General features: G+C 37.2%; 2 protein-coding genes across 2 annotated transcripts in view; one reads left to right on the top strand and one right to left on the bottom strand.

The window, feature by feature from the left end:
• LOC125236157 (brain tumor protein) overlaps positions 1-27,781 on the bottom strand; it is an 834,846-nt gene that overhangs the window by 708,462 nt on the left and 98,603 nt on the right. The window lies entirely within an intron of this gene.
• LOC125236167 (zinc carboxypeptidase-like) lies at positions 14,807-19,327 on the top strand. The gene is made up of 6 exons (XM_048142878.1): positions 14,807-15,173; positions 15,430-15,820; positions 16,095-16,179; positions 16,959-17,161; positions 17,801-17,885; positions 18,954-19,327. Exons 1-6 carry the CDS (start codon positions 14,881-14,883, stop codon positions 19,214-19,216), a joined length of 1,320 nt encoding a protein of 439 aa, XP_047998835.1. The 5' UTR covers positions 14,807-14,880; the 3' UTR covers positions 19,217-19,327.

Genomic DNA, 27,781 nt, shown 5'->3' with positions numbered 1-27,781 from the left:
GTGGAGAAGAGTGGCCCAGGATAGACGTCAATGGAAAGAGCTAGAGGAGGCCTTTGCCAAGCGGCACACTGAACTAAGGGACATTCTCTAATTCAGAAAAAAGGGGCTTAATAGATAGATAGATAGATAGATAGTTCATTTGTGTGAATTTCAAAGTGGCGTTAGTTGTAAAAAAAGATTTCATTCCATTTTTTCAATACTACGTCGGTGGAAAACATGTTCGCATACTTGTTGAAATAAACGATCATAGTTAGCCTGCTAAGTAAAAAGTTATTCATAAATTTTGTGAAATTACCAGATACATTATAATGAGAGATCGGACAATTGGGCGTCATTTGTATAACGTTTTCAGAATAATGAACCTTATATTGTTAGAAATGACGCCAAGAGTCCGATCACTGCTTATAATAGGTACAGGTCACTCGAAAATAACCGGACATCGTAACTTTTCCAGCCATTTCGATGCAACATGGGTAGAAAAAAGGATTTAAATGATTTATTTATTTATTTATTTAAACCTTATTGCACAAATTATCAATAAAAAGTACAAATGGCGGACTTAACGCCTTAAGGCATTCTCTACCAGTCAATAATATATGTGTTTTCTGGGTAGATGATCAATTAAGGCTCATTTTACTGTTATTAATGATAAAAAGTTGCATGTATGCTTATAACTAATTTATTGTAAGTAAAATGCTTGTAAAGTTCTGTCCCTCTTATTATGTAGGTATTTAAGTTTTCGAGTATGTAGTGCTTACAGTTTTAAGATTCATATCTTGGTTAATGCTGTATAGAGCATAAAAGAATCGTAATAATAAGGCTAAAAGTTTGGTCGGAATCCTTATCATACAGACAGGTTACTTCCTTTACCTGTATCACTTTGTTGGAATTCACAAGAAACAATCTGTCACTGAAGTGTAAATCTTGGGATTAGTTGTCAAAGCGGACCTCAGGCTCCCATGGATAAAGTGTAAATCTAAAAAAATATTGCATAATGCAAAAGACTACTCGGCGAATAGGCAGAGTAACCAAATCACATGTTACGTGTCCTTGGGAGCTTAAATACCAAGCATAATACGCTGAAACAATGACAAAAAGTATTTATTTTATTAAATTTAAATTTCGGTTTAAATTGTAAAAGACCGCGAAGTAAATTTCACACAGTACTCTATTTCAATTTTATTGCTTACAGGTCATAAAAAATATGTCGCGATTTTAAAGAAGTGATCGCGTCTTAAATGCTTTATCTAATACCGAGCAAATACAAGCGTACAAGCGTTACGCAAGTAAGGAAAATAGGTTGTTTAATTAAAATTGTTCGCGAACTTCTCGACTCACAATGCGAAGCCTAAACAGTTCCAATTACCTAAAGGAAATTTTAGACTTGGACGGTTATGTTATTTGACCTATTTTATGTCTTACGCCGTGGCTTGCGTGGGCGACGGTCGCGCGATGGTCGCGCGACGGCGATGCGACGCATACGAAATCAAACCTTATCGATATGGAAGTATGAGACGAGACGGCGACGGTCGCGCGACCGTCGCCCACGCAAGACACGGCGTTACATTGCGGAGTATAGCCAAGTCAAAAAGCAAACCAAAAGGAAAAAGGTACCTTTTTCCTTTTGACATCATCATCATTTTGGCCTATAATCGCCCACTGAGCATAGGGTACTCTCTGTGTACGCCACTTATCCCAATTCAGTAGGCCTAGCACATGATGGCCGCGGGAGTATGTCGCCGCGAGATAAATGCCACGTCTTCTTCTAACTGTATTAATGACACTTATTGACTGACACCGCGAGATAGACTACCCGTCCTTAGACGGGTAGTCTATCTCGCGGCGACATACTCCCGCGGCCATCATGTGCTAGGCCTACAGGCCTATCCTCATCTAGAAGTGCCTCGCAATTTTCTGAACATCGTCAACCCACCGTACCAGCGGATGCCACGCGCTTCTTACACCTGAAAGAGGCCATCAGTCTCGACGATTGGACACGCTTGTTCTATCTTGACTTCTAAGTTCCTCCAAGTTGACTAAGCAGGATGGATGGATGAAGTGCTGAAAGACATGACTGACTTGACTGAGTGAATCCAATGTCATTGACAGGGCGATTTTGTGCTTATCACCATACCACCAACTGTGATGAGTGCAAAAGTGGGTGCTTGTAAGGAATAGGTATAATTAACCACCCATTCGCTGACACTACGTCGACAGCTGAACCACTGCCGCAGAAAAGACATATCCGTATATGTACAGGGTGACTGGTAATTCGATCTATTCCTTCAAAGGCGGTATTCTTTAGGTTATTTGCAATGTTTTTGGCCCAGTCAACTGAGGGTCGAAAATCAGTAGTTTTTAAGTTATGCGAGTTTTTAGTTCTTTTAGAAAAAAATCTACCTCACGGCCTATGGATGCAAATTGTAAAAAAAGTAAGTGGATTAGGATAGTCATCAGTTTATTTTATTTTGGAGCCCATGAATAAAGGATTATTTTTAACATTAAAATCATGTAAAAAAAAGTTATGCTTAAGAAATAAAAGGTCAAATTCACAAAATAGAGTATTTTTTACCATTTTTCTTAAACAAAGGCGGATTAGTCGAAAAAAATGTATGACACTTCGCGTAAAAATTTCAGGAACGAATTCTGTATGTCATACCCTTTCCAGAAATGTACAAATGTTGACATGTTTAACTCAATTATTGAAAATAATAACTTTATTAACAGAGCGCGTACTCGTTACCGCGTGCATTTTTTGCATTCGTTTCATCATGCCTTATCTTATCTTTTGTTTATTTAGGCGTTATAACGGTCAGGTTGAGTTAGGTTCGGACACCCTGTATTTTCAGTGACAGTACGTCGACAGGCGGACACTGTCATTAAAGGTGAAATGTCAATTTTTAGTAAAACGCGGAAAGTTTGTTTTGAGCCTTTATAAATCGCCTGTAGGCTGGTAGGTTAGGACACTTAATATACATATGCATAAATAAAGGTATGACAACGTTACGTACTATTATAAGCTAGTGTTTAAAGATTCACCAATCATAAAAACCCTTTACAACACAATAAAGTCACCGGCAGTAATGATCACATGCCCAGAATTTCATATAAACGAATGACGGACCAATATCACTTGTCCATAAAATTCTTTACGTCCGTATTTATGTCTGACGTCGTAAACCCGTATGCTCTGATAATGGTTTTTAAATAAAAACAAGATGGCGACGTTAACGATTTTGGAGATCCGGCGACCTTAATGCCTTTTAGTCCATGGGCCAGTGAAGAAGTCGGTATAATTTGGGGGTACTAAGTTTCCTTTTTACAGCAGTTAGGTAGGCCTATAAGGATGTTAAAAAACCATGATTGCCATCTCAAAATGGTAGCTAAACAAAATGGCCGCCAATCCAAGATGGCGGATATTGAGTTTTAAAAAATCGACCACAACTCCAGAAGTATTGGTCCGATTTCATTTTTATTTTTTTTAAACGAAAGCTCTTTTTGTGTACTCAAATATTTGTTATATTCATTGTTTCGATAAATTCAACCATTAGTTAGTAATTAACGAAAAATATAAAAAAAATATCTTTTTTTCTAAGACTTTTTGTCAAAAATCATGTTTCTACAAAATACCTTGCATATTCTAATAAATATTTAAATGCAGAAAAATAGTGCTATTAATTACCTTTAATTTGATGTATAAAAGATACAGACTTAATTTACAAAAACACATTAGAGGCTTAATTTTAATTCTGTCTTCGTTGAAATTCACCGTTGTGCATACAGTACTAAAAGCTTCAGGTCGAAGTTGTAGATTACTAATATGCTGTTTTTAGTATATTTCTGCAATTGTACTTACAATTAAGAAAAGAACTGAACATGTTAGTATCCGAAATCCATTAGCTTTAAGAATATAATAAAATATGTCATAGGTAAAGTACAGTTTTAGATATTTGATTATTTGTATAAAATTTCTTTAGTGATACAGCGCCAACCAACCGAGATAATACAAAATAAATAAACTAGACATAGTTGAGGTCCTATCTCATCACATTAACCTTTTGACCACCATGGGCGGATATGACCGTCGCTGGAAATGCTTCCTAAGGACGCCAACCATGGCCATCAGTTTTGCCAATTACATTGGGGACCCATGCGGGCCTTCTTAACACCTAATTTTGCTCAAATAATCGCGATCCACGTCTGTCTGGTATCCGGGGCACGACGTATTCTTTTTCACTATTTGGCGTTTAAAAGGTTAAGCCTAACCCTGATCCGTGTTCGAGAAAACTTATATTTAGTTAAAATAATCCTTGCATACAAAAGGTGAAGAACACACCCCAAAAGAAAAATAGTCTTGAGAAATTCACTATAATGCATTAATAAGGCAAATCTATGGAGTATCCGACTACTAAACAACGTGATATAGGTACCTACCGAATAAACCTTAATTTACGCACAGAAATATATTACTTATTACCGTTAATGTAGATTGTAGAGCCAATATCACCAATATCAAGCCTTCAAGACAATCACAGGTAACAGATTAATTTTCTCCTAATTTTTCGAACTTTTATAGCAGGCATTCCACCTTCAATCACGACTTACGTGCCCTGGCCCGGCCCAAGCCCATTTTAGAGTAGCAATACGATCTCTATAATTCTGACCCGTCGCCGCATCAGCATCATCTCGTTTCGCTTCCATCGTAGAAAGACATACCGAACGTGTTGTGCTCTATACCTCTATGCAACTTTTAGCCTCTTCATTTAGTACATTGTTAGTGTCCACGTCTCGCAAGCTTATGTCACGGTGGGAAGTACCCAGTTACACACTGATCAAACATGTTGGTCTCCAGTGACTGGTATCCTTGCCCTTAATACGTCCTTTAGCGTACAAAAGGCATCCAAGTCCTCCGTGTGATCTCCGCCGGCAGCGAGGCCGACCCAAGTCTCTGTATTGTGTTATGGTTCGCCACAACTCGACGTATTGTGCCTATTTTGCGTGATGTGGGGGATTTAGCTAATCCTGCCAGCTTATCTCCTCGAGAAATCCTATTAGACCTTTAATGTTGAGTAGGAGAACTTTGGAGAGGTCTCTCGGGGATCCGAGATGTTTCTTCCTGTATGGAGCCACTTTGCTCACTCCATCACCAGGTGAGAGGCACCCTCGTCACAGGAGAATGTTCATAGCATCTGTTATGAAAATATGTTTGTTAAGTAGTCTACGATCTGTTCTGACATTGGTTACCATTCTCAGGCGGACTTTCCCTAGTTGAAGGAGCGTCTTTGTGAGTTTTCCATTGATGCTAGGCTTGGCTTGTTTGACTGCAGCATTTGATCTGGTTTTGCCAGTGTGCTGTGTGTAGTTTCATATTGAGCATACCTTGCTGAAGGACATCGGGAGAATCGGCAGTCGACCCCAGCTGCCTGGCCAGCTCGTAGGCCGCATCATCACCTCGACATCCACTGTGTCCTTTGGTCCATTGAAGGATGATTTTGTTATTATGACTTACCTCCGTTAGTCGTTTATGGCATTCCTTAACCCAACCTTTATTTGTTGTTCCGGATAACGTATCTTCTGTTACTTGTTATAAAGGTTGAAATATGGAGCTTTGGATAAGTCTGTCCTTGCCGTAACTTTCAATTTGTACATACCTCTATATGTTTAACTACTTTAACCCAACACTCACCGACGGCATACAGTTCCTCCAGCATCTGACGGGGAACATGTGCTTCTTTGAAGATGACGATGTTATCCGCATATCGAAGATAATTGAGGCATACATTTATACATCTATCATCCCTATTGAGGCTTTTATAAATGCCTACCTGTTTAAAAAGTTAGCCAGATTGCATAACCCCGGAGTTACTCTCTACTAATTAAGATTCGTCGATACGGGTGCTAACTTTTCTTCTGATTCAATAGCAGGTTGCATAGAAACATTCACATTTTGGTACACCTTTTATGAAAATTCAACTCACGTGAGTAGGTAATTAAAACGTTTGTTATTAACGTCTTCTAACGTTTTTCGTTCGGTAATGACGAACAATACATGTTAATAATATTTGGCTCTACTTTAAGCGGTGATATTTGTCTCAAAGTTTGTCCATCCGGTATTTAACGGCTTCGTTGTTTAGTAATCGGTAAAATATAGGTAAGAAATATCTATTAATTCTGTACTAAAGAACATTTCTAAAGTTTGCCCGAATTCTGGGGGTGCTCTTCACTAACCCGCTCGTGCGTAGGTTTTTTTTTTCAAATCTGAGAGTCCTTGAATGCGGAACGATTTTCAATACGGAATACGATCTAACCCTTATACGCAAGATGATGATGGAGTATTCCGTCTCCCAGGCACAATCGCAACAGAATTGCATTGCGAATTCGCGAATATACGAGTATGAGCGTAATTAGGCATTACGGAGTCCCAATTTTATTTCATTTGGCGTCCGTATCGTTGGCGTCCTTGGCAAGAATTTCCGGTGACCACCGTGGCCGTCCGTGGCGGTCAAAAGGTTAATGGTTCTACAGTCTCGACACATGTTAGTCATATACCTAGTACACTTAAATACTTAATTTTCATCATTGAGGTGTGTTGCACATATGGTATCTAAACAAATTTTATCCTAGTACTATCGAATATCTACAAACTCATGGATACTATCATGTTCTATTAACATAAACTATTATTCTAATTGTACAATTGCTAAAATAAACTAAAAACAGCATATTTGTACTATACAACATCTTTTAGTACTGTATGCACCCCAACTGCACACATCTTTTAGTACTGTATGCACTCCAACCTGAAGCTTTTAGTACTGTATGCACAACGGTGAATTTCAACGAAGGCAGCTTTAAATTTAGCCTCTATGTGTTTTTGTAAATTAAATATGTATCTTTTATACATCAAATTAAAGGTGATTAATGGCACTATTTTTCTGCATTTAAATATTTATTAGAATATGCAAGGTATTTTGTAGAAACATGATTTTTGACAGAAAGTTTTAGAAAAAAAGATATTTTTTTTATATTTTTCGTTAATTACTAACTAATGGTTGAATTTAGCGAAACAATGAATATGACAAGTATTTAAGTACAGAAAAAGAGCTTTCGTTTAAAAAAAATAAAAATGAAATCGGACCAATACTTCTGGAGTTATGGTCGATTTTTTAAAACTCAATATCCGCCATCTTGGATTGGCGGCCATTTTGTTTAGCTACCATTTTGAGATGGCAATCATGGTTTTTTAACATCCTTATAGGCCTACCTAACTGCTGTAAAAAGGAAACTTAGTACCCCCAAATTATACCGTTTGGCAAAATTAGACCAGCTGGCCCATGGACTATTTGAACTCTTTCAAGGTTTCAATATACTAACTCGTAGCGTAGCACATTATGTAGTATCACTAGTCTATATTGTTAGGGGAGAAATAAAAATAACCTTTTCCCCTCACTAGCTCGGAAACACGTGTTTTGTCCTTAAACTATTAGCGGGTTTACTAGTTTTAACTAAAAACGCATTTTATCCACTAGTGGGTAAAGTAATTTGACCTTGAATAAAGTGAAATTAACTGCTTTAAAATTGATAAAAGTAGGTGAATCTAGTAATAACGATGATTTACCAGCTGTGGAACTACTGGAAGCAGTGATAAACGCATTTTTTGCGTTGTAGTTTCCTCGCTATAGTGAGGGGAAAAGTTTTGTGTTGCACTTGGGTGCAAATGTATTTTACTTCTCGTGTGTTAAAAAACTCGCAAGTTCAGGATTCTATTCTCGAACCTCTCGCTTCGCTCGTGGTTCAACTATAGAATCCTTTCACTTGCTCGTTTTCAATTCCACACTCGGCGTTAAAATACAACTTTGCCCCCTTGTATAACAAATAACTATTACACACATTTTGTGTATTACACACAATAAAAAATCTAACCAAACAAAAAATACCTTAAATTCAAACGGGACCTTGAAATAATATGTATTTCTCTTCTTTGCAGTAAAAAAAAATATTGAATTCAAGCACTGCTTGGACCCTAATAAAACAACATACGTCAGGACAGGACATTAACAAGATAGGTACCTAGATAATTTACCATCTAGGATATATGACATTTCATTATCATCACACCGAGACACTCACTGGACTCGCTTTGAGATCCGCACGCTTTCCTACGCTATCAGTGTCTGCATACGCTCAAAACTCATTTCTAGTCCTTCAGACGTCATAACCATGCTAACGTTTCTGTGAAACTTAAACTGAATTCCGCACTAACCCGGATCCGGAGCAGCTGACAATCCAATTTCATCTTGGACTCTCAAGGGTCGTTGGCGATAGATGAAATCCTTTGGATTCCACGCGTATTCTGCTTATATCTGTACGAGGATTCTTATTTGATTCACGAGCACGCATGTTGAGTAAGTTTTAGATGAACCAGTCTATTCAGATCCGGGAGATATCTGTTTACTAGTGGTAAAACCCAGTTTCCACTCGATCTGATCGGGCCCCGCAAAGCCAAAAAGGTCTTAGGCACTTCGCATTATATTTCGTTCTTTGTCATACCTCTTTTGCAGTGGGTATCAAACAACTTAACTCCATTTTGCTGAAAACGCGGACTTATTTCATAAAAACAAATTCTGCGCTGCTTATCTCCCCCGCGCTCATTACTCCCTCACAATGGAAAACGGGCTATGGCCTACCGAGAACATTCTGTGAACATATTTGGAAATTGCGGGATTTTTTAAACTTCATTCATGGGTGTAATAAGAGCGATAGAGAACTCACGAACTTCGTTTGTGGTAGGCCCTCTTAGATCTATTATACTGGTTTGAATGAGTGACCAACTTTAAGCGGTCGGCAAGCGTTTGTAACTATTACGTTTATACGTAAAAAACTACGTATATGTTGGATTCAACGTTCGCGTGTGGAAATTTTGTAGGAATTGTGAAATATTGCGAAGTTTTTTGGCAGAATGTGGTACGAAAATATTACATATTACAAATAACTTTGCTTGAAATATCTTACAAAATTTGTAGTAGGTGCAATATTAAGTATAAATAATTTCAATCGTGAAGATGGCTTTAAATTATCAAATGTATGAAATCCAGTGATAAATTTGTGTAAAAAACCAGTACAATCTGTGAGTGTTGTGTGTTTGGACAGACTAGCGAGTGTGAACGCGTCCAGTGGTAACGCTGAGAGTGAACGCAGCCGACGCGCGCGAATGAGGGTAGATCGCGCGCTGTCTACGCTGTTGACGTCCACCCTGCCGTCTTCAGTTTCTTGTGATCATGATGCATGCAACTTCGTCAAAATATAGGGACCTCAATAAAAACCAAAAAGGTAGTCACGGTCTATATCCCGGGCAATATAGGTCTCATTGAATTCGAAGAATTGATTATATTTGAAAGTTTTACAAGGATGCGTGTGCCATGTCGCCACCAGATATATAAGCAAGCCTGCCTAAGCTCTAAAAAATATTGTAATACGCACTCTTAAAGTCTTGACAATAAAGGCGTGTTCAGATTTATGTGAGAGCAGTGACAGGTCCGATATGTATGATACATAAAGAAGAATTTTAACGTATATCGGTAATATTATAAACGTAATGAAAGATAAATATATAATTAGGCGATAAATACTAATCTGATAGCGTACATTTTTTGTATATCTCAGCTAGACATGCTTAGGACCAATTAATTGCACCAACCGTATTTAACCGATTGTTTAACATGGAACAGTAAGAAAGTATGAAACTTTCTTTACAATACAACGGCATTTTGATGAAAGAAAATATGGCCGGAAAATCGAGCTAGACCCAAAAAAAGGCCCCATGATGGCCAAATGTTCGTCATTTTAGTAAACACTAGTGCTTAAACAAAATTCTTTAGTTACCAAAGTAGACCTGAGATTCCCATGACCTATCGAAAAAGCCGTAAAAATGTAAAAAGATGCGGAACTAAAATCTTTAGACCCAATCTTACTACATTCAGCCTAGTAATAGGAACGTAGCTAGTGCAATCCGGTTCGATCTAGTTCTTGGAGAACCCTCGAGAGAATACCCGTGTCTTGCGACTATTGGGTTTGGTTTGGATATGTTAAGCTCGCTCCAAGAGTACTATTCACAACTATTGTTATTACCACTTATTACCAACCAGTAATAGTTGGACCTGTTAACGGGCTAGCGAAAAACTGTATGTACAGCACTTTTTGGGGAGCCTCCCTAGGATTGCCAAACTACTCAAAAAGGAAGCCATCACAATTAAACAATGGTTGAAGGATTGGTTACTAGTAAAGAATCATTTACCACCCTTGAATAGGATGATTTTACATTAAGGTGCTTTTTAGGCCCTGAGAGATTAATTTTCATCATGATATGAGCTCAATTTACCGTCGAGCGGTCTGTTTTCAAGCTACAAGCCAACAACTTAAACAGAGTAATTTTTCCAGAACTCCTAGGATGGAGCAAACTGAAAAAACATACTTGCAGCTTGCTGGGAATTACAAGTAAAATTCGAAAAAATCTAATTTCACTGGCCTTAATACCTAAAAACCTTAAATCTGGCATCATTACTAGACATGAGTTTTTAATAGCCTATTTTGTGTCCCACTGCTGGGCAAAAACTCCCCCTTCCCCCCCCTCCTTTCCTCGGCCTGCAGTTGCTGCAAAATGCATCGAGGTCATCCCATGGACATGATTTTTATTGAAATAAAAATTAATTACTTAATATAAGAAATATTCTAGGCACAATTTTAACCTACAGTTACCTTTTTTTATGGGATAGGAGGCAAACGAGCAGACAGGACACTTGACGGTAAGCGATCACTGTCGCCCATGGACACCCGAAACACCAGAAGTGTTTGAGGTGCGTTGCCGGCCTTCAAGATGGGTGTACGCTCATTTCTTGAAGCTTTGAAGATCGTATCGAAATACCGCAGGCGACAATTCATTTAACTGTGCGGGGCAGGACCCTTCCTACCTATCCTACCATATCTTTATTTAGAAAAAAAACCTAAGGATCCAATTCTACTGGTCCATTCACAGACGATTACACAGCGTTTAGCAAATCGTCTAGTTGGATAGGATAGCGAATGCTTTTGAAACGGAGCCCGTTATTAGTTCTAGAGTATCGGATAGCTAACTGTCAATTGAATTTCCCTATTTGTGTTAGCCGGGCTTGAGGTAACTCTGTTTAACTTGGTACTGTAAGATCGATGTCGAAAATGGAAATAGTCGAGATTCATGTAGAAGTAGATCTTGTCTTCTTTTTAAAACGTTATGCCGGCATTTTATTTTGCCAGAGCTCATGAGAGCCTGGCATCCGTTTTCGAAACTAAATTAAATGATTTGACGTGGACACTAGTTTTTACGCCAATTATGCCCTTATAATCCAACAGGCAAAACTAGAGCCTATATATGTCGCAGGGATTTCCCTGCCAAAACAGAGATTTGATCAAATCTCTAAGGGATTTGATCAAATCACGCAAGATGTCAAAATGGCAAATCCATTTCATCATTTCTCTAGAAAATTTCAGTCATTTGACTAAATCCCTGACTCTGTTTAGTGAGATCACAAAATCGGCCAATAGACACGCCACGTTTTGTCATTTCACTAGATTTGTTTAGGGATTTGATAAAATCCCTGAACCACGACAGTGAGTTGACGAAACGAACTCAAAAAGTCAACTAGTTTTAACATTTCCCTAAACAAATTTAGGGAAATGGTAAAGTCTCAACTGGTGATTTGATCAAATGTCTGAACTGGTTTCGTGAAATGACAAAGCCAAGAATCTAATATATCCAATTAGATTTATGAGACTCTTGGCTTTGTCACTTGATTTGATTGAATCCTTAACTAGATTAGTGAAAAGGTTTAAGAGTTTTTGGTTTTCTATAAATAAGAAACAAAATAGAATAAGTGAAGAAACAAAGCTAAAAATGTTTCATTTTAAATTATTTTCATATGTATTAAAACGTTATGTCTTTTCACTGAACTTGTTTAGCGAAATGATAAAACTAGTTGAATTTATAAGCTCGTTTCGTCAACTTACTGACGTGGTTCAAGGATTTTATCAAATCCCTAAACAAATCTAGTAAAATGACAAAACGTGGCGTAGACGTTGATCGATTTTGTGATTTCACTAAACAGAGTAAGGGATTTAGTCAAATGACTGAAAATTTCTAGAGAAATGATAAAATGGATTCGCCATTTTGACATCCTGCGTGATTTGATCATATCCCTTAGTGACTTGATGAAATCTCTGTTTTGGCCATTTTCCTGCGACATATATATCCAGTGTCTTTACGATGATTTCCTTCAGCGGAAAATGAATGTATTTATTTCCAATGACAATCATTTTGTTCATTTTCGAAACAGTTTGGTAGGTACCTACAGTCAGCTGCAGAGAAAAGTACTTTTCTCTGCAGCTAACTGTACAAAAGTTATTTGTACCTAGACAATATAAAAATTATTTGTACCTAAAGAGTACAATAGTATATTCTTATATTCAGTTAGTCCAGTAGATGTAGTCACAGCAATAAAGGCTCTAAACAACACGAGAGCCACTGGGTACGATGGAATATCAACCAAAGTCCTAAAATTATCAGCTATTTCATTATCAATGCCTCTTAGTCACATAATAAATTTGTCTTTTTTGCAGGGTGTCTTTCCTGAACGTCTAAAATTATCATTAGTTAAACCACTTTACAAAAAGGGGCCTAAAATGGATTTAAATAATTACCGTCCTGTCACGCTAATACCGGTCATATCCAAGATACTAAAGAAAATTATGTATGATAGACTATCAAGTTTTATAAATAAACACAAAATTTTGAGTGAATATCAGTTCGGTTTTAGGAAAAATAGTTCAACGGCCTTAGCATGTTTTCACTTAATAAAAACCGTAACTGAAAGTCTGGACTGTAAAACTCCTATAGTAGCTATATTACTAGATATGAGCAAGGCTTTTGATTTTGTGGAACATGAATTATTAAAGAGCAAGCTCTATAGATATGGCATAAGAGGCCCAGCTTTAGAGTGGCTAGGTAGTTACCTTAAAGACAGAAAACAGTGTGTGGAAACTATAAATTTTGATGGTAGAGTTAGAGTCACCAACAGATCGAGCTACCAAACAAATTTTTACGGTGTACCACAGGGTAGTATATTAGGCCCATTGATGTTTCTGTTATATATCAATGACCTTCCAAAGGTCATTAAACATAGGTGTTTACTTTTTGCAGACGATGTCACAATACTCGTAAAATGTGATAATGTCGAGTCATTTGAAGAAAATATTAATAGCGCAATTAGGGATGTTGTAAATTGGCTTGATAGTAATAATTTGAATATCAATCTAAGTAAAACTAAAATTATCCAATTTCAGACATACAAAAGTAATCATATAGCGATGGACATTAACTATCAGGAGTCTCATATAGAGGAAGTAAAGTCAACAGTATTTTTAGGTTTGACCATTGATTGTTTTTGTAATTGGAAGGCTCACGTCGACGTTCTACGGCTTAAATTAGACCGTTTTGTATATGTTTTGCATCGTCTTCACAATGTAGTTTCGGAATCCACAGCGATGACAGCCTATCACGGCTATGTTGCATCGCAATTAAGATATTGTATCATTTTGTGGGGGAATTCTGTGGATTCAGACATTATTTTTAAGGTCCAAAAAAAATGCGTAAGGGCAGCATGTGGTGCCGACTTTCGCGAGCCTTGTAGACCATTGTTCAAAAAGAAAAACGTATTGACATTACCTGCTATGTACATATACGAAATCTGTATTTTTGTTCGGAAAAACCTGTCTTGCTTTAGAACAATTACTATGACATCAAAGCGAAGTGATTATAGGAACAAACTTTTTATGCCGCTGACAAATATATCTCTTCCTAAGAAGAATGTTTATGGAATGGCAATACAAATATTTAATTGTCTCACTGATCATTTTAAGGAACTCCCATTTAATTTATTTAAAAGAAAATTGTATAGACATTTAATGGAATGTACCTATTATTCTGTTAATGAGTTTTTAGAAAAGTGTGATTTATAAGTAGGGAATTGGCCATTGATTATAGTATTTATAGTGTATTTATTAAATTAATTAATTTGAATATAATTGCAAAATCATTTATATTATATTTAATTTATTTTGATAATTTTTAGTTATTAGTGCTAGACATTTAATTAATTTGTGCCATTTAAATTACACCTAAGAGCGCATGCTTGTACATATAATGTATAAAAGCTAAGTTAGTTATAAGAATTAAATATTTGAACGCCAAACTGTGGTAAAATAAGGCTTGAAATGAAAATGTATTGCCCATCTATTATGTACCCTTATTTATTCAAATAAATATTTTTGATTGATTGATTGATTGATAGTACATTACGATACAAGTGCGTAAAAAAGGAAGTTCGAAACGAGTGGCGATAAATTAAAACACTATCGAAGGGAGTGTTTTAAATCGACACGAGTGACAAATTTCCTTTTTGCACGTGTATCGTACGAAGTTTTTCAGTACACATGGCCATCCGAAGTTTCGACCTGACTTATAATGTACCACTTCTCGCACTAGTGCGTAAAAAAACACTATCTGTACTGAAAATATTTGTAGAGATGATAATTATATTTTATCGTTTCGTCGGAATGAAATACAAAATATACAACTATAAAATGAATGCATTTTTTACTTATCAATACCTATCATTAATTAATACCTTTCCGCAATGTGATCGATTTTGATAAAAAAAACTGATTACGGATGTAAAATCTTAAGATAACAAATAAAAAAAATCAGTATGATAAGACGATAACACTGAGTTCGTACACTTTAAGCCAGTAAGGCGACGCTTACTGGCTTCTATAAAATTTTAGAAAATAAAAATGAAGTCACTAATATATGCATTACTCCTTGCTTACCTTTCAAATGGTGTGTTAAGTGAGAAATTTCGATATGACAACTACACCGTTTTTAGAATTCATATGGAGAATGAAGAGCAAATGAAAGTACTGAAAGACCTTCAAGACACTGATTTCCGGTTTGACTTCTGGACGCCACCTGAACATCCGTCGAAGTTAGTGCAAGTTATGGCTGGTCCAGAAGACAAGGATGATCTGCAGAAATTGTTGACTGAACATAATATGATTGCTGAAATCAGCATGAATAATGTGCAAGAGTAAGTACCTAATCACTACATAATATTAAACAAAGTCGCTTCCTTGTCTGTATGTCCAATGTTCATATGTATGCGTGCGGTTTTTTTAGTAGATAAAGTGATTTAGTTAAGCTACATTAACACTTGAGTATTTGACAATTGCAACAGTTGACAACATGAGTTTGACACCAGTTTAGTTTGAAATCGGGACAGTCTTCATCACACGATCATGTCATTTTAAGTACGGCCCCAATTTAAATATTATTTACTATTTCAGGTTCATCGACAAGCAAACTATTAAGCGCTACACAAGAAACGAGATCGGAAGCATGACGTGGAACGCTTATTACAGTCTAGAAGATATATACGCCTGGCTTGACGACGTTGTAGCACAATACCCCGACGTTGCCACAAAAGTCATCGGAGGCCAAACCTACGAGGGCCGAGAAATAGTAGGAATCAAAATATCCCATGGACCGGGCAAGAAAAATATCTTTATAGAAGGTGGTATTCATGCCAGGGAATGGATTTCGCCACCAACAGTTTGTTTTATAATTCATGAGCTGTTGACTAGCCCGGTTCCTGAAAATATGGCAGCGGCTAGAGATTTTGACTGGCACATTTTCCCTGTTGTTAATCCTGATGGATACAAATTTTCCTTCGAAAGTGTAAGTATTTTTACTTATTTTAATGTGTGTGGGTGTAGATTGTGGGACGACGTCCAGTGAATACTAAGAAAATAGTGGAAACATGTTCAATGATAGGATCAAATGGAAAAAGCAAGTGGAGGCCCAGCAGTGGCGCAATAAAGTCTCGTCAAAAAATATCATGGAATAATATTAATCCCATTTTAAAAACTGATTGCATTTATTCTGTGAATCAGTCCCAAAAATAGTAAAAAGATAATAAATACATAACGATTGCTTTTGTTTCCTTTTACAGCAAAGGTTTTGGCGTAAGAACAGGCGTGTTTTCAGCAACGGCATCGGAGTCGACTTAAATCGGAACTGGAACAGTAACTGGTTGGGTACGCATTACATTATATTTATTTTTAGATTAAGTACCTGACGTACAAACACGAACCCACTGCTTGCAGTAATTTGTACAGGGTGGGTATTTCCTACGGACGTGGTGCAACTCGATACCCTTAGAGTTATTCAAATATATATAATTATAATATGTAGTTTTTTCCAAGGTCACATCTTCTTCTGCTTAGCTTTTTCGTGGCCAATGCCAGGGTCTGATTTTTTAAGTCCTCTTCTGTTATCCTGTTTAGGCTCATGTGCTCTAAGATAGCATGTAGTAGAACAATCATACAATGGTTCTGCCAGGTAGATACCTTCACTAAAAAGCTTCATCTATTCTGCTTTAATATTAAGATATTTATAAGAGTTTTGAATGATTCACGGTTATTTTCATTAGACTTATATTGACCGGGATATAGACCGTGATTACCTTTTTGATTTTTGTCGAGCTCCCGATATTTCGACGCAGTTGCATGCATCATGATCACGGAAAACTGACGAAGGCGGGTGGATGTTAAAGTTGCATAGACAGCGCGCGATCTACCCTCCTTCGCACGCGTCGGCTGCGTTCACTTTCAGCGTTACCACTGGTCGCATTCACACTCGATGGTCTGTCCAAACACACTACACTCACAGTGTCACTACGTTTGTTCAATTCTGACTTCACCGGTTTTTTACACAAACAAATCACTAGATTCCATACATTAGACAAAAATCAAAAAGGTAATCACGGTCTATATCCCGGTCAATATAAGTCTAAGATATTTATTTCTTTCTTCAGTACATGGTGCGAGTACCAACCCAAGTTCCGACATCTACGCCGGCACCGGCCCGTTCTCGGAGATCGAAACCAGGTCCCTGTCTAGATACATGAGGGCCATTGGAGACCAGATGCAGATGTTCCTCACGTTCCATTCTTATGGGCAGATGCTGCTGCTGCCTTTCGGGAACACGTCTGAACCTTTGGCGAATTATAATGAAGCGGTAAGCTCACTCTAAGGACAATTCAACGTGCAAACTGGACGACTACTGCCAACCTAGCCGAAAGGATAACCGTGGACGCTATACCTGGCCCCGTAGCCGAATGGCATTTCTCCGACGCCAAACGAAAGCGATACGCCGCTGGCTCTGTCGCGCCAATACGCAAGCGCGATAGAGATAGATATCTACTAGCGCTTCGTTTCGTGAGCGTTTCGTGAGCGATTGTGCCATTCGGCTAGCCACCCTGGTGATGCTATAGCTTCGTAAGTGTATCGTATCGCTCGTATGTAGTAGCGCAATTCGGCTAGGCCGGCTGGGTGCCATAAGGTTCTTTAGATCCTTAATACCCTCGGACTATATTTTTTGTCCACGAGTCAATTAACTGGCTCGTATTTATATTATATCAACCAAAATAAGCACCAACCAAGCATGGCGATACAGCGAGCAAATATTTCCAGCATCCTTGCTACAATGCCTATTTTAGATATTAACTAGCTTATAGTTGCCTATTTTAGATATTAGGTAGCGTATAGTTTAGTCTTAGTTTCTTATAAAATTATGTAAATATGTTCATTTCAATATGTTCATGTAAATAAATATATTAAAGACAGGAAAATAAGTTACCTTCAACTAATTTTTCAGATGAACATTGGTCGTCGAGCAATGGGTGCTTTATCTGTTAGATATGGGACAGAATACGTCACAGGCAACATCGTAGAAGTTTTATGTAAGTACATAGATCTTTTACAACTTGGAATAATTATAGATAAAGTTACTTATAACAGAACTTTGAAAGTTTCAACTAAAAATGATTATTGTTTTGAACCGACAAACAAATTACCAAAATAAATATTATGCAATGTAACCTGTGGAGGACAATATTCGGGCGCATGACGAAAAACTATAGTAGGTAGATAGGTAATAAAGGAGAAAGGAGCTTTCACATCGTATCGGTCAGAAAATAGTACAGTAGCCAGATTGTTGCAGTTTTAGCACCATCAATGGCACAAATAATCCATTGATGTGAACGAATATGTTCAATGAGCAACCGGTCGCCCGTATATCTAGCGTGGACCGATTGACTATTAAAAATGACTAAAATATATAATACAAAAAAAAATAGTGCGTGAGTCTCTTCGCGCGGAAAAAGTTTGTGAAGAACTTCATAATGTGTAGTTTTCAAAATTCGAATAGGAAATACTGAGCGTTAAGACGATACGGTAGGGGTCAATTTTCCATACAAACGCTCTCGACTATTTCCTCCCTAGTTTTTGAAGATAGAGCAATGATTTTTTCAACACAGATTGTTATTATTTTTATCTGTGTCGGACCGTTTAATTTTTTTTGATATTCTGCTTTTTAAAGATTCTAGAGCCAATTCAAAAATTCCAAAACGGCCTTTTTCATTATGGCGCAAAAAAAGGTGTGATACTCAAGATTGGTAACAATTAACCAAAAAATCTAAACGGTCCGACATAGATTATTTCATTGTTATTCAGATTCTCAAATTTCGTTCCGATTGATTAAGTTTTGAAGGAGGAAAGAGTCAAGAGCGGAACCTCGATTTTAAAGATTTTTTTGAAATATCTTTTGACTGAGTTGTTCTTAATGAACAATTTTTTTTCGATAAATCTAGTTAATAACACTTGTATATTTAACTAAAATTCCCAAGTTGAAAGGGGGGCTTCTTTCCATTTAAGCATTTTCGCTACCGTATCCTCTTAAACGTTTGACGCTGTCAGTTGGAAGTCGCATTAAGAAGTTTCACTTCAATAACCTATTTAAATCGTTACAGACGAAGCAACTGGAGGCACTGACGAATGGGTCAAGGAGCATCTCCACGTCCCCATAGTTTACTGCTATGAGCTTCGCGACCAGTTGCAGTATGGCTTCCTCCTGCCTCCAGAACAGATCCTGCCCACGGGCCTGGAGACCATGGACTCGGTGGTAGACCTGATCCATCAGATGAAGCGGTTTGGCACCATGGCGAGCGCTGGCGTGGCGGGGAAAGCATCGATGATGATGCTACTGGGTATAGTCATGGAATATTTTTTGTAGGGAGAAGTGGTGATTTCAATGGGGAAAAAAAAAAGAAGGTTCCAAGATTAGTCATTTTTATAGATGGAATAATTTACTTCTTTGATGGAATAAAACAAATCAATAGAAAAATGTGTAGTTTCATTTGCTTGTTGCAATTTTAGGCTTCTATTTTTAACAGACACAAAGAAAAAGGAGCTATTTTATTATCCTGACAAACACGCATCGATGATGATGCTGCTGGGTATAGTCATGACATATTTTTTGTAGGGAGAAGTGGTGATTTCAATGGCAAAGAAATAAGAAGGTTCCATGACTAGTTCACTACAGATGGAATAAGTTTTTGATGAAATAAAACAAATCAATCGAAAAATGTGTAGTTTAATTTGCTTGTGGTAATTTTAGGCTTCTATTTTTAACAGACACAAAGAAAAAGGAGCTATTACTCCTTTATGAGATACAGGCGTGATTGTATGTTATGCATGAATTTAGTGATCGTAAATGTTTAAAACTGTATAAATAAATACCTAATATAATGTACAAAGTTAACACTTATAGTAAAGACTAACTTTAGCTAAGCATCGAACTGACTTCACGTTCGGCACTTTTTTACCCCCAATGTACAATTCATGTTAATACAGTTCATTATTACAGTAAAATACCGTAATAAAACACGACAGTTTCCATGCCATATTTCCCGCAAAACGTCTTTTACAACGACAATAGCGATATCTCGAGTAATATAGAGTACACTAAATTCCGGCTTAGTGATTCAGGAAGCGGACCCGCTGGGTTCACGGACACAGATTTATTAGAGTCCACTGCAGCGACGCACACTGTTATTAATAGGTTATGTGAACGTGTTTAATAATTTGAGGAATTTTTATTAGGGCTGTATATTATCTGTAAGTAGGTTATATCTCTGTGGAATATTGTAATAACATTATTTTCCAAGTATTTTTTATACGCTTTAAAATATTTCATTTATGATATTGTATAAAACCAATTCGATGTCTTCTATAAATGTAAATGAATCAGAAAAGTCTTATGTGCACAACTAAGGAGTGGAATAAATAAATAAATATTGGGGACACTTTACACAGATCAACTTAGCCCCAAACTAAGTATTAAAGCTTGTACCACATCTCGGACGCTGGCGATCAAATATATGAAAGAGGCGTGTTCCTAGCACACATTCTAAGCTCGTGTAGGTGAACGCGTACCATGCTTGTATGAGTGAAATATGACAGGTCGACTGTTCACGTTTTTGACAGGCGGTAACTGTCAGGTAATTCAGAGGGGGTGGGCGGCACTTTCAGCGGGGAGCAGGAGTGGCCATACTGTACGATCTTAGTACTCTTTATTATACTGTGCTTGTACTATGGGTGCTAAGTGACGATATACAATAAATGATTTTATTATTATTTATTATGATATACATACTTGAATAGATAAATACATACTTATATACATAGAAAACATTCATGACTCAGGAACAAATATGTGCTCATCACACAAATAACTGCCCTTTCCGGGTTTCGAACCCAGGACCGTGGCTCAGCATGCAGGGTCACTACCGACTGAGCCAGACCGGTCGCCATGAATTCCGCCGGCGTCTATATTTTCGAGCTCATATAACACAGTAACTTTCAAATCAAGGGTGAACAGGCACCTTCTGGGCGAGCTCCATCGTAGGCCACGTCTTCGCTTCGGCTAGTCTGTGCTGGCCATGAGTAATTGAGTAAAAATTCGATTTGATAAACTCTTGTACCTATAGACGACGGTTAATTCCAAGTTAGTTGGCTAACCCCGTTAGCTAAAGTAAATAATAAATTGTACTTTGCTCACCTCTTCATCGCTTTGTGAATATTTTGTTCTGTTGTCAAGAATAGCATAGGATAGCACATTGTTACTTAAGCATAAGGATGCCCTAACTAGTCATTCGTAGAAAAATATGAGCAAAATGACGCTTTCTTATTTACTCTCCAAGGCGTGTAAACTATTTTTTTCTATTCGATGGAGCCGGAAAATGGTAATTTCGTTAAGCGCAGAAATTTGGTTTCCAGCTGGAGCCTGGAGGACAATTTTTTTTTATTCAAAGGAGTGCTCCGAAGGTACTATCAGCTGCAAAAGTCAATGGAGAAATCATGAATGTTTTTTCATTGATAAATTCGTCATACATTTTTGTAGCTAATAGTACCAAGTTTTGAAGCAATGGAGCCCTTAATTATTATGCGGGCCGAAACACGCTGGACTAGTTTTTATATTAGATCCTAGACTCGCTTGAATACACACACAGGTCAGCAAAAACCAATCTTCTGGAAAAACGTTTGTTGGGAAAATGAGAACTTTGTTTAGCTTTTCAGTCAAAAGCAGGCATAAGCATTGTTCAGTTATTTGAAAATGTGCAATGAATAGAAAATGAAAACTTAATAAACCAGGTATTTATATTAAGTATTTTATTATTCATTCATTTTTTGTCTTCTAGTTCGCAAAGTACACATCTGATCGGGTAAGAATAGAAACTTCAAATGGCCATAATTATTTATCAAAAAACGTCGTACGATACACGTGCGACTAGAAAACTCGAAATCCCTTCGGTCGTATTTTAATTTATCGCCAATCGTTTAAAATTTCCGCCTTTCCGCATTTGTCTAGTAATGTATGTACTATTTTTTACCGTTTTGATGTGCAAAGTCATCTTCCTAGCGTTATCCCGCCTGTCCAACAGAAAATGTTTGAGGTCTGGTAACATAGGATAAGATGAGGTATGTTTGGCTTTAGTTCTTAAAGTTTTCCAACACACGGATGAAACTAGTTCTTTTTACGATGTCCAGTTCTCTCACGACGTTTTTCTTCACGGAAAAGCGACTGGCAACCAAATAAAATGTCGGTCATAAATTCTAAAAATCTCATTCTTCCGGCAGTGTTTTAACTTCTGACCAAGAAGTCGTGCTCACAGCGCAACGTTAAGCTACCAGTATTTGTAACAAAGATGGTTAAATACCTAGTACATTATTCAAATTCATTCACTGTAATTGCAGTCAGTCGGAGACAAACTGCAAAAATAAAATCTTTCGCTACCTACGTAGCCGTGGCTTGCGTGGGCGACGCATACGAAATCAAACCTTATCGATATGGAAGTATGAGACGCGACGGCGACGGTCGCGCGACGGTCGCGCGACCGTCGCCCACGCAAGACACGGCGTTAGGCATGGTTACACCAAAAGCGAGTAAGAGATGAGCTGTCGGCTATAGAAACGAACAAAAGATAGTCGCTCCCGTGTAAATAAAAGAGACGCGCTGATAGCGCGCGAGCGAGTTATAGTTTGTCGCCGAGCGATGAACTATTATAAATCGCTCGCTCCTTTCTTTTGTTCGATTCTATCTGCGATAGCTCATCGCTTACACGTTTTTGATGGGACCAGTGCCTAGAGACAAAAACACTAAAAAAAAACCATTGACATGTTTAAATGACCCGACCTCACAGGCGCGTCACAAAGTCACCTCACGTATTGGAGGGGAGAGCGGGCTAAGTCCCGAATTTTAAGGACTTCGGCCTTCGCTCTTTCAACTTTTGATGAAGTATAAATTATGAAATGTGAGCTGTTATCATGAGACTGTTAGGGGCAGTTTTGTCCATTTTATGACTTGTTAGTTTAAAAAAAATCTTTATCGACGGTGAAAATCTTGGGCCATTTTTTTCAAAGTTTTTTTGGATTTGGAAATTGTTATGTGGTTTCCACTCAGAATCGCGAGCTCTTTTAATCCTATTTAATGGGAGAAAAAAAGTGTCCCAAGGTTTTTTTCCTATTCCGTTACCATTTTTTCATACATTTTGTATGGCGGTAACGGAATGAAAGGTTTGAGAAATGTATGGAAAACTTGGGACATTTTTTTTCTCCTATCAGGATCGAAAGACCTCGCGATTCTGAGTATGAATCGCGTAAAAAAATACCCATGTTACAAAATAAGTGGGGTGGACAACTTTGAAAAAGAATGGCCCTTGTAACCAACTTATTTGCTTCTCTACCAATAGAATCTAGACCGAATTTCTCAAAGCCCATTTTTTCACAAAGCCCTATGATTAATCCTGGAGCCCTGGAGCACTCAAATAATTTACTAATTACTCTAACAGATCGACACAATAAAATTCAATGTCTGCTCACAGAAGTTTTAACCTAGTAGTTGAAGAGCTATAATTTTTTAAGTTACTTTAAAATTTAAAAATTAATGTAATAGTCACTTAAAATAAAACCAAGCCAACCTCGCGTGTGCATAAGCGATAGGTTATTCTGAAATACACTGAACAGCAACTAACACCAGTCCCGTAACATGGAAATTGCCTTCTAAAGTTTTCCATTTTCATTGCCCTAAAAGTATATAAACTGAGGGCTACTGCGAATCACGTTCGACGTATTGCCACGCTATGTCTCCGTAGCTATACGTGTTCTTATCTGTTCCTGTTATTTCCTATTTTGCTTCTCTTTCTATTTTAGTTCTGTATATTCCTTTCTATTCTGTTTTTGTTTTAATTTTAGTATTAATTATGGGGGCCCTGAAAATCAGTGCCGTGTCTCGGCTCGACACGGTCTACGCTGAGCGGCATCCTATTTGGTACCTTATGATTCAATTGCTTCGAAGTATGATCAAGTATGATGTTATAAATTATATTTTATGCCAAATAAATATTATTTCTTTCTTTCTTTCTTTCTATGATTAGGTATGAATTAACCAATGTAAGGCCTGAGTACGAACAATGTGGGCCTACCGCGAACCACCTGGTGTAAGTGCAAGACCAGTGCACGCTCATATTGGGCATACAGCGGGGCAGGGCGTGCGGCGTGTATGTCAAACAATTGAAACTCAGACAGTGTGCTGAGTCGACGCTGCATAGAGTGGACGCACGCTTAGTGTAAGGTCTGAGTATTATGAGTGGGCGCTCGGAACCGACCGTTTGGCGGGGATACTTCGGGGTGGACGACCGGCGACCGTGCGTCAACTCTATGCAGCGTCGACTCAGGTCAGGACACTTGTACGAGCTTCAATTGTTTGACATGCACGCCGCACCACAGAACTTAATTTAGATAGAAGAAACAAATTCATATATTTGTATAGGGGCCGAGCGTGTCAAATTTTGTACTGAAGTTGATTCTTGCCTGTAATTTTAAATATGTCTCAGGCTCTTGATTGTTCATAATTTTTGTGTTGTTGCAATTGAATATCACGTAACGAGGCATTTTTTATGTTTTGGTTGACTTCAACTTACAAAAATTGACGCCCGAAAGCTGCAAGCTGCGAGTAAAGACGGACAACTCAGTGAATTTCACTGAGTTCATTTGACACGCTAAGTAGATACGTTTGCTTGATCTATGGTATATATGACATCTGTGCGCCGCACGCTCCGCCCCTCTACACGCCCAATATGAGCGTGCACTCAGACCTTTCACTCACACCAGGTGGTTCGCGGTAGGCCCACATTGTTCGTAAATGTGTCAGAGGCAGTTAGCGACCGATTCAAACTATAAAAACAATTACAGGCCATTTCCGTGACAACAAAATGAGGTAACCTCACCTGTTGCCGTTCGCGTGTTACGGAATTATTACTGTAATACCCCATTATGGATCCGAAATGTGTGTTTCCATTGTGTGATTCATTTACCTGTCTAAAAGGTTTGACCTATAATATTGTTTTCTCCGATATGCTAGAAAATGTTTACCTCATTGTATCAACAAATTAGGAAGTTCTTTTTATTAATCAAACCCAAAAAAAAACATTAATGTTCTATTCTAGCGGACGGGAAATTACCTATAAACTGAAATATATACACGAAACAAAAAGCGACCAAGTGCACTTGTGATGGTCGAGCCGGGTACCGAACCCGGGTCTTTAGCTTGCACGGCTAACGTCTCAACCACTACCCGCCGTGATACTTGTTGAAAATTGTTTAGTATACGTTATATCAATTTCAGAATAGCGTGGTTCTGCGTGATTTCTTCACAAACCAAACTCTTTGATACGATGCTCATACAATGACCAAAAATATCATTGTCTGTCTGTATAATAGCACAGAATATATTATAATACTACAAGTACAGAAGGCTCACTCCTTTGATCACAAAATGCCGCCATTCTAAATTCTTACCCACATTAACAAACTGACCGCATGCGAGCAGCAGACATTGAGTTTTATTGCGCCGCCAACCACTAAATGGGCCACGAAATCGCGGCCGCTGGCATGTACTTGTATCGCGGCGACAGAATCGCGGAGTGAGCCGCCCCTGATAATAGTGACTTTGATGACGTACCTATCCATCAATGGTCTATAATAGTATTATTCCTACCATAATTTGTCTATTTAATTGTAATTGTGATAAATAATTTGATCTCAAAATTGTACCTAGTAGTAGTTAAGTACCTAGGTTAAGATTGCTGCGCCCTTGCATGGTCCATTTTATGTACCTCATTAAGACTTAATAATATTATTATTATTTATTATTATTATTATTATTATTATTATTTATTTGATACACTAGCAGCTCTTCGAGCTGATGCGTGTATATCACTGCACTTGTGTTTATTTTGCACTCTTCAAAGTTCTAATATAATCAAAGTTCAAAGTTCTAATATGTATGCAATAAATGCTTATAACTTTTGACTTTAAACAACACATTTGTTTTTGTTTGGAAAGCGGACCTTAAAGGGGTTTACGTTTACCTCAGAAATTATATTTTGTTAGAAATAACACGCAAAGGGACTTTTAATTAGATAATTGGAATAGATTGGGTGTAAACATGGTTTTTAAGCTGTCACGATGGCGGTTGAGTCTTTTCCATCATAATTAATATTTTATCTAGGTATCGCTTGACTTAAGTTGGATATAAAACTATAAATTTCATTTCCTTTTAGTTTAAGAATAGTAGGTCACGAAAATTTAAAAGTGTAGATTATATCAATGCTCGTATACTAATGTTGAATGTATACGTATTTTATAATTATTATTAGCAACAGAACGTTAAAACATTTTCTTTAATGTACAATGTTATATAATATTAGAATACAATTTTTAGGATCCAAATATTTTCTTATGAAGTAAATCATATTTATTTATATTGAACAAAGTTGGCAACAGTTTTAAATAATCTATACAAACCTACCTTTCCCCTCTAACTAAGACATCGGCAATTCTCCACAATACCTGGAAAGAAAAAAGCTATTAAACAAATATACGGATGATAAACGACGCTAACACAAACAAGAAATTTCCTCACAACTAATAGGTCTTACATCTCTATTGATAATATGAGACATACGCCTTTCTAGTTTTGCGGTAGAGAAATTATAACTAGAGGTTATTTATGAGAGACAAACTAATTAATCTCATAAGAATTATGTTAACATTACCCTAATAAGCGTTAATTATTTCTGTGTTTTCTTGTAAGCATGTTGGCGAGAAATTAAAGTTTTTTCTACACAAGAAAAATACATGCGATTTGTTTGTGTTCGGTTATTAAACGATTTATAAAATATCATAAATGTAGGTAAGTAGGTACTTGGTTTGGGATAAAGGCTTCTTTTCTTAAATGCGTCTTCGAAATGCAATACATTTTTAATCAAAAGTCACATTAATTTAGCCGAAGTGACAAATAAGCTTAAAGCTGCCCCTTCTTGTGTAAGGTAAAAATGAAAACCATTGGAAAAAAATATCCTTAATATATGAAAAGACCAGCTTTTTCCCGCGGTTCCCTCGCGTACTAATCTAATATGATTTTCCCATATAAATTTTGGACCCCCCCCCCCCCTAAGAGATTTATTTAATCGTATGGCATACACAAAAAAAACAGGCAGTTTTATGAATGTCAGAGAATACACATTAAAATACAATTACAATTTAAACTAAGAGAGATGAATTCTATCTTCTAATCTAGGACCAGCGGTTTCGGCTATGCGTTGATATGTCAGTCAGTCAGTCAGTTTCTTCTTTTATATATTTAAGAAGATGTCTTGGGAGCTCGAGTTCAAGTCTCAATAAAGACCGAAATATTACCACTATTTAACTTATTCTAAGCTAATTCATTATAATAGTCTCTGCAGACGTTTCAGCTCGACGAAAAAAAAAAATCCTCAAATCATTAGAAGAACAGTAATTTCCTAATAAGCCGTCAAAAACATTAATGTCATTGAGTCACTGTTAAATTGGCACGAGGCGACATGTGATCAACATCCGTTTCGTAGAATGTCTGAAAATTCAATTAACCCATTAAGATATCATTAGTCTGCAATGCTGTCTTGAGATAAAAACGGTAGGTATTGTTATACTTGTAGTTTTGTAAGCCATTAGGTTATTTAAGACGATACAGATGGGGCCAATTCTTCATACAAACGCTCTAGACTATTTCCTCCCCGGTTTTTAAAGATAGAGCAATGATTTTTTCAACACATATTGTTATTATTTTTATCTGTGTCGGACCGTTAATATTTTTTTGATATCTTTATTTTTAAAGACGCTAGATTTTTAAATTTCCAAAAACGGCCTTTTTCATTATGGCGCAAAAAAAGGTCTGATAGTCAAGATTGGTAACAAT

This window comes from Leguminivora glycinivorella, chromosome 18 (genome assembly GCF_023078275.1).
Source record: "Leguminivora glycinivorella isolate SPB_JAAS2020 chromosome 18, LegGlyc_1.1, whole genome shotgun sequence".
NCBI lineage: Eukaryota > Metazoa > Arthropoda > Insecta > Lepidoptera > Tortricidae > Leguminivora > Leguminivora glycinivorella.
The sequence above is the reverse complement of the archived record's forward strand: the minus strand, read 5'-3'. Positions and strand labels throughout refer to the sequence as shown.